Source organism: Gekko japonicus, unplaced genomic scaffold, assembly GCF_001447785.1.
Source record: "Gekko japonicus isolate JY-2015 unplaced genomic scaffold, Gekko_japonicus_V1.1 scaffold547, whole genome shotgun sequence".
Taxonomy (NCBI): Eukaryota; Metazoa; Chordata; class Lepidosauria; order Squamata; family Gekkonidae; genus Gekko; species Gekko japonicus.
Genome location: NW_015167551.1, coordinates 458116 through 475056, shown reverse-complemented (window position 1 = coordinate 475056; position 16941 = coordinate 458116). Strand labels below are relative to the sequence as shown.

The following is a 16941-nucleotide window of genomic DNA, read 5'->3' as shown; positions in this document are numbered from 1 at the left end:
GTATCGTGGAAGCATATCGAGCGAATGGATGTACTCCTCCAACTGGAATTACGGCGCATTCACTCAGGAGCACGGCAACCAATGCAGCATTGTTTAACCGATCGTCTGTAGAAGAAGTCTGCAAGGCGGCAACATGGTCTTCCATATCGACCTTCACGAGGCATTACAGGATCCATACCATGGCATCCGCAGATGCAGCGTTCGGGAGAAGAGTTCTGCAGCACGCAATCTCCCTGGAAGAAGATGACAACCCACCCAGATAAGGGACACTGCTCGGGGAGGTCCCATGCAGATGTCCTCCGCCTCAGAGGGAGAACGACCATTGGTCACTTACCGTGAAGGGTCCTTCTCCTCTGAGGAAAGGAGGACATCTGGGCCCTCCCGCTGTCATCTTTTCTTCCTGTTCTTACTGTTCTTGTTCAATTTTATTTCTGCTCTATCTTAGTTACAGGATAGAGTGAGTATTCAATCGTTATAATTGTTCGCAGTTGTGTTTTTTTATAGGGCAAGGTTAGTTTTTCAGGCTGCAAGACTGCTTTCGGAGTCCCAGAACTGCAGTTGGGATATTCCAAAGGCACCAACAGGGGGGGGAAATCTACGTCCTGCCTCCCTATTGGCACGGTGGGAATAACCCATGCAGATGTCCTCCTTTCCTCAGAGGAGAAGGACCCTTCACGGTAAGTGACCAATGGTCGTTCTCCACAACGGCTAAGGTGTCTGTCATTCTCCTTTTTTGTATCACCTTCTCTCTTTCTAGGATGAGGCCATATCCAGAAATGAATTTAAGTTGGGTTCCGTGTTACAGTCCAAGATCAATCGTGGCTCTGGTGTCCAATAAGCTTGAAGGCAGTTGCTTCAGCTCAGACCTCCTAGGCAGTTTTGTTCCACAGCTGCACTGTAAAGTCAGAAACATTTTGAAAATGCTTCACCAGAGAGCTGCAAAAGTTCTCAGTGGAGTTAGTTAGCAAACCCCCCATGTGCCTTGGCAAGTTTTTGGAAGGACTGGCAAACAGTGAAAGAAAACAGAATTGTTACTCAATTGCTAGTCAAAGAGAATGGGAGGAAGCACGGAAGACCAGTATCACTACACAAGGAACTGTCAGGAAGTGGAGGAAAGGTTGGGCTATGTCTGGACAATTCTAGATAGACAAAGGCTCAGAATGAACAACATTTAGCAAGAGATGTTAAATGCAACAAGGAGGGATTTTGTGTCCGATGGCAAAAGAAAGTCACATTTCACTGGCTGGGGGAGAAATGGAAATGGTACCAAGGTAGCTGAGCTGCACAGAAATTGCTGTTGTTCCATCAAAAAAACAAATATGAGCATTGGTGCTGTTATTAATGATACCAGCACAGATGAGATAGGGGAGAAGAATTCAAGCATGTTTCTTGGCAGTTTCCCCATGTGATTGTGGTTGTGCTTGCCTTTGAACAATCCACCTCTGTCTGGTTTTTTCCAACTAGGCCCCCGCAGGAGCTGCCACTCCAGAACCATCTCCTGTAGCTTCGTTCTCCAGCCCTGCTGTACCAGGGTTGATGCCTGTTGGGGACCCTGAGAAAGTCAAGCCATCCAACACTTCCATCCAGCCTTCATCCTCGGAAGATGCCATTCCAAGTTCCATCACTGTTCAGGGGGGAGAGACTGTGACGGCCCAGCAGGTGACCTCTGTTCCCACTGGCGTTCCCACCAACAACAGTGTTAATGTGGCCCCAACTAATCCTGCCACATTACCTAGCACCATTCCCCCAACACCAGGTAAGAGGAGTCATTTTCCAGAAAGGTGCTATAAACCTTCCTCTCAGTGATGCTGGCAGGGCACTTCTGCTTCTCCTCTAATCTGATTGTTCAATTGCCAAGAGATCTTTTTGAATAAGGATTTTCTCCGGGGTGTATTTACAATAGCATATCTTGTTAGCCTCAGCTCGAAAAGCTGAAGGTAACCACTTCATAGATTAGTATACCAGATTAGAAGAAATGGTTGTGGCCTGTGCCTTGGCTTCTCTTTTGTGGCCCACTTCCCTTGATGAAATATGGCAAAGTGATCTGAGTGTTTCCCCAGTCATCAACATCAGCTGAGCAATACTTGCCACTGTTCCAAATGCAGTGTAGTCATAGTCTTCCATACTTCTACAACCGGGGACCTTCAATAGATACCTGTTTGTTTGTTTGTTTGTTTGTTTAAACTCTTCCCTTCCATTTTCTCACTCTGCTGTCTGCTGCTTCTCCTCTTGGGCAGCCTGTCATACTGACTGCTGATGTTGAAAAAGGGCAGTGGCGCAGTGTTATCGGGTGCATGTTAGGGACTCTCCCGACCAGCCCCGACCTTCTCGCTTCTTTGGAGCCCCCTGGGTCCTAGTGACAGCCAGGGGCTTCTCTCGTCCTCCTGGAGGGAGGTTGGGTTGCAAGAGACTTGTTCAGGCGACCCCCCAACGGTGGGGGGGGGGCTGTGTTTGATCCTGTTTCGAAGCGGACAAGGAGCAGCATGGTTCGCCATGTTGCTGAAGCTGTGAACGCCCGTTTTAAACTTATGATTTCACAATTCAACATACAACGAAGACAGGACTGTGAGTACACATATACTCTCTTTTGAACTGACGAAACCCTATATTGGCAGACCCCTTAAGGATTATCTCTGAAACAGGAATGTGTGTTCGCGGCTTGGAAAGGAACTAGAGTTAAAGATTTGAAATGGCGATGGCGGGGGAGAAAATAGAAGCCTCAACAACAGAATTAGTATTGATAAACCTAGGAAATATGGGAAATGGGTACTTGACTAGAGGAATTCAAAAAATATTTACTAGATGGTGTGCACCAGGCAGCCGCAGAAGCTTGTAAGAACTTTATAAAGAAGCTCCAGAATGCAGACTCGGAAGCTAAAAACGAGGAGGAGCAGCTGCGGTATCATTGTAACTCGGAAAGTTGTGAGACTGAACAAGGCGATGCTTTAGAAAAGGAGACACAAGATACTCTTCCTATATTGTTGGGAAAAGTAAAAAAGGCCTCCAGACAAAATTCTGACTTAAAGAGACAAATTCTGTACTGAAGGTTAGTCTGAAAAGGGGTAGCTGCTCAGTTTAGTAATCCTTAAAACAGTCCCACAAGGTAGTCTAGTAGTATTACTGCAGTTGGGAGAGAGGTACATTGGCTTGCATCTAAAGGCCACCAGACTAGTTTGTGGCTGAGATGGCATTTGAACTCTGAGCTTCCCCAGTTTTGTAAATCACACACGTATTCTGGGAGTTGACATAACATAGAGGCTATTTTCCTCTTGTCCATGCTTCCTTCAAGTGTACACTTTATCTTTTCTGAAGGCTGTTAAATCCATTATCTTTTTGAAGCAAGAAATGTCATTTTGCTTCCCCCCCCCTCTGTGGGGGTTGTGAAGGGACCAGGAATGACAGAGTTGTTTAAGAAGGGCGGCAGTGTTTATGCAAGCAGAATAGGAATCAAAACTAGGATTCAGTGATACAGCAAAGGAGGCACAGCTGGTTAACTTACATGGGATCCACATACTTGCTTCAGTATAAAATGGTTCTCAGTTCCAGCTCAGAATACTATGGATTCTTAGTGTGTTTCTAAACAGCTAAGCATTACTGCTGTATAAATAGAGGCCTTCTCTATAAGAGAGTAGCTAAATTGGTCTTCTTTGTCTGACCACCATTGTACGAGAGCAGCTAGATTGTCTATTGAAATGTATCTGACTGAACCTTTCCTATCTCTGCTGCATCTAGCTGAACAGGCCTCCTCGTAAGTACAAGGCAAAGAGGCATGTTTCAGCTCCTCCGAGAAGACAGCAATGGTTCTCATCTGAGTAATTCTGTGGGGGGGGTTTCATTCACTTCGTGATTGAAATCTAACATGGCATCTGCATTTGTCAAATGGAATAGCACAGATTACCATTCCAAGAGGGTAGCCATATATATCTCATGCAACCAAGAGAATCTTGTTGCATCTTAAAGATTAACCAATTTATTTTGGCAGAAGTTTTGTGAGCCAGAGCCCATGTTATCAAATGTAAGATTTACAGTATAATGAGATAACATGCAACTTATGTTGCACTATTCCAAGCTCCAGAATATTTCAGTTTGTGAAGCTGAACTGAGAAGCAAGCGACCCCTTCACACAATAATTCTTTCACTCTGTATCCAGGTGTAGGGATGAAAAACATGACATGAATTGTCCCCCCCCCCTTTATCTTTTTGATTCTGATTCTCTTTCAGTTATTAAGAAACTGGCGGTCTCTGCTGGAGATAGTGTACAGGTGACCCTTCCAAAGAATGATGTGGAGCTGAATGCATATGTCTTGCCTCTACCAACTGAAGGTAGGATTTAAATCTCTGCTGCACATTGTGGAGCAGGAAGCCCTTGAAAATGTCATTGGTTCTGCTAAATGGATGCCAGTTTAATGACCATACAGGATTCAATAATGAAGTTGAGACCTGTTAACCAACCTTGCTTTTGATGCCACTTCCAGGATCTAGTTGTGTATGGCCAAGAAGTCAGTATTCCACACACAGCAGCCTGTTTCTGATCTGGCCTTTTGTGCGCTGCCTCCTCCCCTGCGCTGGACCCGCCTTTTGAGTGGCTTACAGCCATCTTTATGGGATGACTCTTTCCCAAAGTGCCCATGGGGGGAAAGCAGTTGTGGGAATAGGCATCAAACAAAACTGTTTTAAAAAAGAACAGTGTTACGGCTCTTTGAAATGAAATTTCAGTGCCTGATCTGCTCTTTTATTTTTGTAATTGTGAATCTTCTTCATCGTAGGAAACACCTACTCTTATGACTGGAGACTGATCACCCATCCCACTGATTATAGCGGAGAGATGGAGGGCAAGCATTCACAGATCCTCAAATTATCCAAGGTAGGTGTCTCGCTACTTTTGCTTAAATGCAAGAGGCAGTGAGAGAAGAAGAGATTAGCTTGGTCTGGAAGAGGCAAATATAGTAGAGGGTTATCTGTGCTGTAGTGGAAGAGTGGGAACACTAAATTAAAATACTCTATTTGTAAGTACCATGTCAGCTCTTTAGCTGCAATTACTGTTAAATATGCAGGTAAGTGCAGGAGGGATTGTAAAGAGAATTTCAAACTGCACAATGGTCACTGGGGAGTTTTGGAGTTGGTGGAGCTCTAGTGTGTGCAGTGGGGGGGTTGCATGGGTGTTAAGCATGTGTTCTTCATATGCTTGTGTTGCTACTAGACTCCTACGTGTTGTCCTTGCATGTGTCCACACTGTTTGGGAAATACCCCTCTTTGGAGTTAACCACTGAGCTACTGGCATCTGTCAACAGTGTAATTTTTGACTGGCAGTCAGTTTTACATTGAACAGTCTGATGTTCCCTGCTTCTCTTCTTCTTCAGCTCACGGTTGGCCTGTATGAATTCAAGGTAATAGTTGAAGGTGATAATGCACATGGGGAAGGAAGAGTGAACGTGACAGTGAAGCCAGGTATGGCCAGCACCAGCATTTCATCCCTTCATCTCACAAACTAGATGTCTTCTGGGCTTAATCACGGAGAAGTAACTCTCCACCTGGGCTTGAGAGACAAGCAAGCTGTTTGGCATTTTTGAAACTGTGCCATTCTAAATGTTACTGCATTTTAGCTGCACAGAAGTCTTTGGTTCCTTCTATTGAGACCATGCTGTTAAAATGGGGGATGAGGCTGAGTGGTAGAACTATTTATTTCCCATGCTGCCCCCAGTCATTTCTTCTTTGCCCCACCATCACGCAGTTGTTTCTGAAGCCTGCAAAACCAATGAACAGAACGAGCAGTGGTATGAGTGTGCACACTATGGGCAGTTGTCCTGGTGGTGTCCCACCTCCCTGGATGTATCACTGGTGGTTTTCACATGGGGATGAGCTTGTGTGGTTTCACCTGTTACTGGTGTGGCTGTTGTTAAAGAGCAGCAGCAGGGCTCCCACATGGCAGTTTTCCTGCTGTTTCTTATCTTAGTCCCCTCCCCCCAGCAGCAGCCACTCCTCATGCCTTTCCACGTATATCTGGGGAAGGGGATAGAGACTTACTTTTTAAAAATGAAAGCTAGGAATTTAGGGAACCCATTACCCTTATTGTGATAACAAAATGAAAGTGCCAATGTTTTAAAAAATGCCAGGGGGAAGAATGGCTGCCACAGGGACAGGGTCAAGGAAAATGGCTGCCGTGTAGGTGGGAAAATCTGAACTTTCCCACCTGCACAGCAGCCACCCAGGCTTTACTGCCCTCTTTCCCAAAACTTGAGAGCAAAGCAGGTTTGAGAAAGACCGGATAAAAGCCAGGGAGACACCACAAAATGCATGAATACAGCACAATGCTGTGAGGTAGCACAACCACCACCACCCCACTCCCCAACAGTACTGAAATAGGGGCAGATAACCTGTGTGGTGATGGCCACTGTCTCCAGCCACTTGCCAGGCACTCTGTATAATGGCTGTATCTAGCACTTTTCCTCCAAGGAGTTCAAGGTAACATATGTGATTCTCCGTTGTCCCTTTTTATCCTCACAACAGCCCTGTGAGGTAGGTTAGGCTAAGAGACTGTTTCTGGCCCAAGGTCACTCTGCAGGTTTCATGGTAGTGGGGGGATTTGAGCATGAGTCTCACAGCTCCTAACCCAGCACTCTGTCTGCTAGGCCACATTGGCAGAGGAGCAGATCCTAACAAGTTAGCAAATAAAGTGGAATGTGACTTTGAAAGGGTGTGCCTTGAGCTAGATTTTTACCAGTTTCTGGAAAAAATTAAAAAGCTTTCCCCAAATACCTTGAGTCTAGCCGTGCTAAGAGAAAGTACACCTGATGTCAAATGCTGTCAAGCATCAAAGAAAAATGGAAAGTAAAACCATGCACAGCTGCACCTTCCACCAACACAGTGTTAAACTGTGGCATTTTCATCTAGGAGAACACAACAAATCCAGCTCCCACAACTTACCGCCCACACAAAAGTGTGCTTTTGTATTTTGGCCCACCTTTTTTGTTGCCTTGATCAGTGTCAGGACTACACTACCCAGGTCCGACGGTTGCAAGCCTGTTCTGTTCATCAGGCAGGGGATCCCTTTGCAAGGCCAGGAACAGGGAGAGGTTAGGATAGGGATTCCCCCACCTCTTTCAGATTGTGGACACCTTTCGAATTCTGGTGTTGGATGGTGGCTGCCACAAAATGGCTGCCACAGGAGGTGAAGCCAACCACAAATATGGCATTTGCAGGGCAGAGCCACACACACAGAGGAAGCTCAAGTGCAGAGGAGAAGAGGGGTAATCTTTAAAAAAATGGGAAAGGGAATAAGGGAGAATAAAGCCAACAGTGTGGTGGTAGCTACCTCTAAAACGATGTTATTTTAATCTGTACAGCCAATCAGCTCTCCAGTGGCCAGTCAGAAGCCTTTCTCTGCCAGAGCCTCACCTGCCCCCACCCACTTTCAAAAGACCACCACTGATTGCTATAGGCGCATCCCCACACATTCCCGCTCCTTTTGCAGGAGGACTGCATGCCTGCCTGGGAAAAGATCAGCTCTCTTAACATAGCATTGCTGTTGTTTTAGCAGCACCTAGTGGCCTTTTTGGGAAAAGCTATGCCAAGAATAGAATCATAGAATGTTAGAGTTGGAAGGGACCTTGCAGGTCATCTAGTCCAATCCCTGCACTCTGCAGGAGCATAGCTGAAAGATAACCCTACAACATACCCGAAAGATGGTCATCCAGCCTCCGCTTGAAAACGTCCAGCGAAGGAGCATCCACCACCTCCCGAGGGAGTCTGTTCCACTGCTCAACCACTCTTACAGTTAGGAAGTTCTCCTGATATTTAGCTGGTATCGACTCCCTTGTAATTTCCACCCATTAGATCTAGTCTTGCAGTCTGGAGCAAGAGAGTATTAGTATGTTTGTTTTCCCATGAGAACTCAAAGAGCTTCACCAGCAATCTAGGGTAGTATTATGCCCACATTGCAGATGGAGTAGCTGATGCTTAGAAGAATGGCTGGTTCATGACTGAAGCAAGCTTGAATAGCAAACAAGAAAGTAAGAGCATGTCTGTTGGGTTCTCTGAGTGTTAATGCACTTTGTGTGCATTACAACAACAACCCTGTAGGATAGATCAGTATCTGCTGACATGACATAATGCTGATATGAAGTGGTGATTCAGAAACAGTGGCTTGTTTAAGGCTGCCTGATGAGTTTGTGGCAGAGGCATGGCCTTTCAGGCCACAATAAGTTCCCCCTTCCCACTGTATACTCCCAACTTGTGCCATTCCCGACGGTTCCCTGTCCCCTAGGAGCAGTATTTCAAGCTGCATGGGGTGGGGGAGGCAAGGAAGTACCATTCCGCTGATGGAAACACCGTACCCTGGGATCCAAGCCAAAGTCTGAAACTGGAGACTTCTGAGTCATAATTCAGTCTTGTAGCTGATGTGCTGTGCCAGAGTACTATGGTGACTCTGTTGTGACTGTCACACTTCTGTTGTCCTTTTTTAGAGCCACGAGTAAATCAGCCCCCCGTGGCTATTGTGTCTCCCCCATTCCTGGAGATCTCATTGCCAACCACCTCTACGGTAATTGACGGCAGCCGTAAGTACTCGCCTCAGTCAGCATCATCTATGTTGTGGAGCAGTAGGGAAGACGGATGGGGAAAGGCAGAGCGCCTGTTAAGGAATGGGGTTCTAAAGGACGTTGGCTGATGTTAGGATATTTATTCATTTAAAGCACTTCTTTACTGCTTTTCTATCATACTCTCGAATCAGTTTGTCCTCTGTCATGGCCCTTCTTTCTCACTGAGGTTCAAGGCAGATTACATGATGTAAAACAGTGCAGTCAAACAGCATGAGGGGTCTAAGAAGTGAAACAACAGGACTAGGATTACAAAAATTAGAGAGTTCAAGCTTGTCAAGTGATGTAGAAAATGGAATTACAAAGTAGAAAAGGATGCTGTAAGAGCAGAGAACACACAATAAATGCCTTACCTAGTCTTGTGCCCTTTATAAAAGCCCCTTCCCAACCTCTTCTGTTAGTCTATAGCCCTATTCCCTTTGTAAAAAATACTCTCCTGAGTCATTGTTTTATTTTGTTTGCTGAATGACAAAAGTGTGGCTTCCTAATTACCTCAGGCCTCTGCCAGCCTGCACTTCCAAGTACAGAATATTAATCCAATATTTAGAGGGTTAAAGTTTTTTACAGCCAACATATAAATGCTGCTTTTGAATTTCCCAGGTCTGCTGCATGATGCTGTTCCTCTGTGGCATGTTTTTAATAACTCCTCACGCACTCTTAAATATGAGACTCCTTCTTCCCATTTTTAGCGTTAGAGGGCTTGTGGAAGAAAGATGTGGCTTGGATTCTGTGCTTCTCTCTAGTAAAGTTGGCAAGGTGCATCTTGAAGATTGTGTGTAGTCGTGTGCATGGAAAGCCATGCATTCACAGAATCATTCTGACCACATAAAGCTGCTTTAATGCTGAGTCAGATCCTTGCTCAGACTAGCTCACTGTTCTCTGCTCTCACTGAGGGCTCAGACAAAGAGTTTTTTCCCCGGTCCTGCTCCCTGATCCCCTTTTATCTAGAGTTGCCAGGAATTGAACCTGGTACTTGACAACTGAACTACAACCTCACTCATTTTAATTCAGCAGCCACTTAAATTCAAATTAAAAGTCTCTGTTTCTCACATTATTCGTGACATTAACCATAGATTCTCAATTTAAAAATATTTACTTTTTGCCACTTATCAAAAGTGGACATGCCTGTGTGGCAGCCTTATATTGGTCTGAAGTAGATTTTAAACTCTCATCTGGCTTCCTTATTTGCATTTACTGGGACTGCTTTTGTTCAAAGGAAATCCTAATTAGCTGTTTTAATGCATTAGAAAGCACGGACGATGACCAGATTGTCAGCTACCACTGGGAAGAACTGAAGGGACCTCTGAGGGAAGAGAAGGTATCTGCAGATACTCCTATTCTGAAACTGACCAATTTGGTACCTGGAAACTACACGTTCAGGTAAAGTGCCAGGTGTGGGATTTGCACCCTCTGGTTCACTAGATTCTCAGGTCCAAAACCAGCGCCAAGCCAGACTGCCAGAACCAGTGAATGAAATCAGATTTATTTTGTGTTCTTTGTTCCTGTGTGTAGAAAGGAGAGGCTAAGGGCCAATTCACAGTCTTTTTGTTTATTTTTCTTTAGCACACACAAATGGCTTACTTGTGCTGGGTAATAGTTCTCAAAATAAACTTCAAGTAACTTTTGGGGGCTGTCCTTTGTTTCCTTTGATCAGGGAAGCTGCTGCAGTATTTGTAACCTAGCAAGCTCTTAAGTTAAATAGAACAAACATGTAGACCATGCAAGTGATCGGGTGGGGGGAGAGTGGAAAAATGTAACATAAATTGGCCTTAATTTTTTTCTCTCTGAACATTTTCTTCCTCAGGCTACATCATTTAAAAATGAGATTCGGTATAAAATGCCTATTAAACTGCACCATGGATATCATAAATGGATTACTGGGTGGGGATAAAAGGTTCAAGGGCTAACTGATTATTCTGAAAGTCCTAATGTAGGAACACATTTGTGAATAGCTTGAGATGAGATTCTTTTTTCTTTCATAAAAGGTTCAAGTATGCTAAAGGAGGATTGTTTTGAGTCCTGCAATAATTCAATTTTCTCTGTGTTTAGTTTAGTGTAGCAAGCATCAGTTGGAGTGAGGGTTTATCAGCGCATCTACTGTTTTCTTTGTGGCAGAAATATTCAAATCATGGAGAGGGAAATCCATATCACTGATAGATGTGCCAGTTCAAAAGCTAGTGAAAAAAAATATTTTTTCCAATGTACACTGTGTAGAGCATCACTGGTCAAATGGTATGGTCCTTAGCTTTGTGTTGCACCTTTGAAATGGCTCCTCTGTGGGTTCCTAATCTCAAAAGTTGTTTCCAGGGTTGCTTGGCTAACTGATTTACATAAACCATTTTCGAGACTATTTAGTTCCTTCATTTATACCCCCTTCCCCCCCCCCTCCGGAACCCAGAGCAGCTTACATCATTCTCTTCTTTTTCATTTTATCCTCACAACAGCCATGTGAGGTGGGTTAGGCTGAATATGTGTGACTGGCGACAGCTTCCATGGCAGAGCAGGGATTTGAACCTGGAGTCTTCCAGATCCTAGTCCGACACACTAACTGCAACACCATACTCTTGTTCTAGATCTCCTAGAGAGAGAGGAAGTGGAGCCTCTGTTGTCAGGAAAACAATATGAATCCGTGTTTCAAAGACTTCTTGGTTTGTATTTGCTACGTCTGCCCTGGACTGAGGCTTGCATTTTGGCCGTCTCTATCCCCAGGCATTCTCCATGATGCTCATGTTAAAATGTTTGCTAAAGTTTGCCAGTTGTTTTATGATAAAGGCTTTCGTTTAGTGCTCTGAAAGCCATGTGAAACATGTTACATTCAGCAATGAATGCTGGCTTCAAAACCAGTTGTTCATAACTACAAGCTGCTGTTACACATTTGCAAATAGTTTGATTGTTGCTCCCACTTTGCAGGGAATTTGGTAAATGCACTTAGAAAAGATTCCTTTGGAATTCCGTAAGGCAGAGCTGCCCACACCAGGGGGCTAATGCAGCATATGGAACAGTGGCTTTCATCCCCACAAACATGAACACATGCAGAAAGCATATTGCCTGGCTCAGCAGCAGTAATGGGGAAATGGGAAACACTGCAAATACCACCCATCATCCTGAGTCAGACCCTTGGTCCAGTAGCCTCCCTACTTGCTGCATCTTGCCAAAGTTTCAGAGAAAAATCTTGCTCAGACTTGGTATCAAACGCGAGGATTCAACCTGGGACCTTCTGCCTGCAAATCAGCTTCTCTGCCATGAGCTTTTGGCCTCATGAAGAAGTACTCTCTGTTGCAAAGAGCAACGAATTGGCTGGTTCCGTTCCAAAGTCTTCCTTCCCCTGTGGACTTTATCTAGTGGCTCCAGTTTGCCTCCCTGCCCCCTAGACCTTCCCCATCAGCAGATGGAAGTTAAAGGACTTGACAGTTACTCCATGGCCAACAAACAGCACAGCACAAAGGAGCTAGGAGGGAAGGTGGCTCCTAAGTATTTTAAATAGGTTGTGTTGCTGCTTCTCAGGCAGTTTGTGTAAGACAATGAATAGGAAGTGTGTAATACACAGTTGACCCAGGATCTTCCGGTGGCCACTAGCACAAATAATAATGAAAAGGGGTCAGTCTATTCATGGGGCAGCTCTGTCAGGAATCATCAGTGTCAGAAGACTAGTGTGTCTCTTTGGGCCTGGATTCCAAGAATAACAGGACTGATAATGGCCTACTTAATTTTGTGGATCCACCTAAGGTATCTGACCTGCCCCAGCAGGCAGATGGAGTACTGTTCTAGGTAGACCATTGGTCTAACCCAGTTCTTACAGCACTTCCTACATTCATATCTTGTGACTCTCAGTTCCTGGACATTTCCTCAGAGAAGGCTGGTTCACATGTGCATGTTTATCCCTTGGTAGTGCTGCAGTATCAAGTGGCAATCTGCAAGTGTGCATGCACGGAGAGCATAGAGAGACCACTGAGTGTGTGGAGGCTGTAGGTAGCCATGTTGGTCCACAGAATATCTAAAATCAAAAAAGTTGCATGATACCTTCTATTCGAACTAATGAAAATGTCACACAACAGCATACAAGCTTTTAGATTCTCTAGAACTCATGATCAGTCTCCTTGTGGAAGGAAAGGGGAAGAGAGGTGTTTTTTCAGACCACGTTAAAAGGGCTCTGCCTGCAACTTGTTCAGAATGTGTTGGGAAGTTAGTTAGATTAAATGGTGCTGGGTGCACCTGATTTGAAGTAGTCAACTCATGAATTAATTCTTGACCCAGGAAGGATGGCAGATCATTAGATTTGCTTTCATGAATAGGAATAGCATCTGTAACAATATCTGGCCCTGACATCTTTATTTATAATTAAAGTCATTTCTGAATAGAGTTTTATAAACACATTGTATGTTTTCAGTGTTTTGGTGTTTGTGTATGTTTTCACCTGGGTCTTCCAGGCTTCACTCTTCCTCCCTCCACTATTTATTTCACAACAGGCTGGTTTTTATCCTTGACTTTCCCCCTATATGAACCCTCAGAGATTCAGACTTCTACACAGTTCTCTGCCATTCAAGCTGAGATCCAGCCAGTTTATCTCCTTGATTTCTTCACTCCTGGACTTTAAATTTCCTCTTTCTTTAGCCTCACTGTGGTGGACTCAGATGGTGCCAGCAACTCCACCACCGCCAGCCTGACTGTAAACAAAGCTGTGGATTACCCACCGACGGCAAATGCAGGTCCTAACCAAGTGATCACTTTGCCACAAAACTCCATCACCCTTTATGGGAACCAGAGCACAGATGACCATGGCATTGTCAGCTACGAATGGTCCCTGAGCCCCAACAGCAAAGGAAAAGTAGTGGAGATGCAGGTGAGAAGGTTGGGCATTTGAATTTTGTCCACGATGTTTCTGTAAACAGTGCCCCAATATGCTTAGATCATATTCATATAAAACATTATTCTAATCCCTGAAAACCTCAAAGTTCCAACTGCACCCAGTGTTTCCTTGTTCAACTTTTTGAAATACAAATATATTCTTAATTTCTGATAATTTCTTAATGGGTTGGATGGCTGAATTTGGTGGCTGGCTTGACAGCTAAAGCTGTAATGCTATCCTAGGTAGAGTTACTTCAGGCTAAATCCATTGAAACCAGTATCCTTAGACTGGAATTGTTCTGCATAGGATTACATAGTGTACTGTATGAATCTGGGTATGTGCTCCTGTGTGTGTCATTTATCAAGTGCCATAGATTTCCAGTGCTAAGACCAAGATTCAAGTCCAGTAGCACCAGGGTAGTTCCAGGGTATAATCTTTCAAGAGTCAAAGTTCCCTTTGTCAGATACAAATAAGGGCTACCTGAAACTGTAGGTTATCAGTGTTACCCTTACAGCTCATTTCTGATCATTCTGACTCATCCAAACCCTCAAGAATGTTTTAACTTTTATTCCCCCCCCCCCCGCAATATTTTGAAATATTCCTAACATTTGTTTAGGTGTTTTCTATTTTTTTGCTTTCAAAGTAATCCTGGGAAACAAGAAGGCAGAATCCTCCTGGGGTAGAAAGTCTGTAGAATGGACTCCCTGAAAGGGGGGGGGGGCTCCTTGTAAATTTTCAGGAGGCACTGCCAGGCCTGCCTGTTTGCCAGGGCATTTGAGAGGGTTTGAACAGCAGGCATCTTTTAAGGGGGGGAAGACTTGGGGTTTGCTATTTTATTCAAGTTTGATTGGAAATGTTAACCATTATTGTAAGCCACCTTGAACCAAGAGGAAAGGTGGGATATAATAAATAAAGCACCGTAAACTACTGTTGGCGCACACAAATTCCAGAACACAAAACAAAATCCATGTAATATCCTTGTTAGGTCTGACCAAAATGACACAATGGTATTTTTCATCAGGCCAGAGGTTATAATTCTTTTAAACAAAATGGAAAGAGGAAAAAAGCAGATTTTTTGAGGTTCAGACCTTAAGGCCTGATCTTGTCAGCATTTGGTGTTAGGTGCTGACTGGCATGTGATTATTATTGCTGCAGGTGTTCAGTTAACAGCATTTGGATTCTGGGAAGAAGGAGCCAGCAGTGAAGAGCTGTCTCAGTTGAAAAAACAGAGTCCAGCAAAGTCCCACTTTTCTGTGAGACAAATAAGCTCTTAAACCAGTTCACACAGCAGTTGATTTGCAGGTCTTTACAACTCCAGAGTTCTCCACTGCAGCGGAAGTATGGCCATTCCTCCGGAAGCTGAAGTGTACTAACATTACCATCACTCAGACACTCAGTAGGAATTTCATTGGGTAGAGAAAGAATTTGGAGGAAGTTCAAAGGCTGGAGATGGAGAATTGTCAATTCTCTGGCAGGCTGAAAGAAATTTGAAAGAGGGATCGCTGTTTGTGATGTAATCACTCATCCTACTTTCAACCTGTGGTAAACAACCGGCAGGCTTTTATATTTTTTTTGGGGGGGGGTGTTTTGCAGCTGAATCCCCCCCCCCCCCCCCCAGTTTTCAAACATTTTATTAAGATTTTGTTGTTAACATACAAGGCTTTTATAGTGTGAAGAAGAAGAAGAGATTGGATTTATACCCCGCCCTTCACTTGGAGTCTCAGAGCGGCTTAGAAAACTCCTTTCCCTTCCCCTCCCCACAACAGACACCATGTGAGGTGGGTGGGGCTGAGAGAACTCTGACACAAACTGCTCTTTTTCAAGGACAGCTGTGCCAGAGCTTGTGACTGACCCAAGGTCACATCAGCAGGTGCAAGTGGAGGAGTGGGGAATCAAACCCGGTCATACTTTTTTGACCAAGACAAAAAACTTGTCATACTTTTTTGACCAAGACAGTAGTGGGACAAGTGATAGGGGTTGTTTGTGTATGTGAGCATATGTGTGCACACCAGGAGAAGCAGAACCTTTCTCAGAACACTTTCAGCTCTTAAAAATATTCTCTCTGTTCCTTTTAATTAAATCTGAAGATTTTCGAGTTGAAACTTGTTGGGCTCGTTATGACTTCCATTCCAATGTTGTTGTTTTCCCCTCAGCACCAGTTTGAGGCTTTCTTGTTCTTTTACTTATCTTCCATTTTTGGTAATTTCCCCCTGTCCAATCCTACCGCCTTACCCCTATATCACTCTGTCCGTAGTTAAGAAATCCCATTTTCTCATTTTGCTGTCTATATCTAATTTCTTATCCAAGATTTTTCCGAGTCAAAAGCAGGCTCACAAATGGGAGCTCTGAGAACTTTGCCTTCCTATAAGCACATTCCTTGCCTTCAGGATAAAGCGGGTGACTGCGTTTCTTTGAAGTGAGGTCTTTGGGTTAATCCTGAACATCCAAGGCAAACGGTCTGAATAGGTGATAAACTCTCTTGTTCACTGTTGTATCAAATGGCATTTATTGTCTGCCTTGACCTAGAATGTCAGTCTGAGATGCTCAATAATATCTGCATGACCTGGGCAGTCTGCTACCTGTCTCCTCGTTCTTCCCTGTCTTTGCAAAGTAGAGAATGTAATTCTTGGATTTGTGGACTTGTTTCCAAGGGAGTGAGGACATCGACTTTGCAGCTCTCTGCAATGCGTGAAGGTGACTACACCTACCAGCTGATGGTGACAGATTCTGCTGGCCACCAGTCCACTGCCGAGGTGACTGTGATCGTGCAGCCTGGTAAGCTTAACTAGGAGGGCAATATCCTGCTACTCTGTGCATAGAATGCCACTCCCTCTGTTTTTGCAGCCCCTTCCAAGCCCTGTAAAGATAGCTCCTGGGGTTGGGGGGCTGCACAGAGGAACAGCGAGGCAGCATTGGGCTGGAGAGACAGAGGAGGAGGACGGAGGTAAAATTGCTTCCCCTTCCACAAGCACTGCTCTATCAAGGAAAGCCTTGATTTCATTCCCTCTTTCCTCCTCAGTCCTGCCCACCAGCACTTGCAGCTGTTCTCTTCACAGATCCTGCAATGCCAGTAATGGTCATTCTAGGGACTGGAATGAGCTGCAGGAAAGGAGAAGAATGTGGGAAAATAAAATATTCTATGCATAGAGTAGTTGTTTACTGTCCATTGTATATAATGCTCTCAAGTTTTGAATTTGTTCTACAAATTCTTCATTGTCTAGGCCAGGGCAGGATAAAGAGGCTGGCGGTGCAATCTTAAAACCAGTTTCTTGGGAGTAAGCCCCATTAAATCAAATGAGACAGTTCAAAGACTTGCTTAGATTGCTTCGTGTGTGTAGGGCAATTGAATTTCATATGAACATTGAATAAGTTGTTTGTTTACTTCATTTATGCTCTTTTTCCTCCCCATTGAGAACCCAAAGTGGCTTATATCATTCTCCTCACCTCCTTTTTATCCTCACAACAATCAGTGGGCCTTCATTGGGCCACATGGGAAGGTCC

General features: G+C 44.4%; 1 protein-coding gene across 1 annotated transcript in view; it reads left to right on the top strand.

The window, feature by feature from the left end:
• KIAA0319L (KIAA0319-like ortholog) overlaps positions 1 to 16941 on the top strand; it is a 93564-nt gene that overhangs the window by 54781 nt on the left and 21842 nt on the right. Inside the window, exons 4-11 of the mRNA XM_015413686.1 lie at positions 1465 to 1756; positions 4222 to 4323; positions 4767 to 4864; positions 5361 to 5448; positions 8463 to 8555; positions 9842 to 9974; positions 13206 to 13434; positions 16092 to 16215. Coding sequence (XP_015269172.1) covers positions 1465 to 1756; positions 4222 to 4323; positions 4767 to 4864; positions 5361 to 5448; positions 8463 to 8555; positions 9842 to 9974; positions 13206 to 13434; positions 16092 to 16215 — 1159 coding nt within the window. The remainder of the gene's footprint in view (positions 1 to 1464; positions 1757 to 4221; positions 4324 to 4766; positions 4865 to 5360; positions 5449 to 8462; positions 8556 to 9841; positions 9975 to 13205; positions 13435 to 16091; positions 16216 to 16941) is intronic.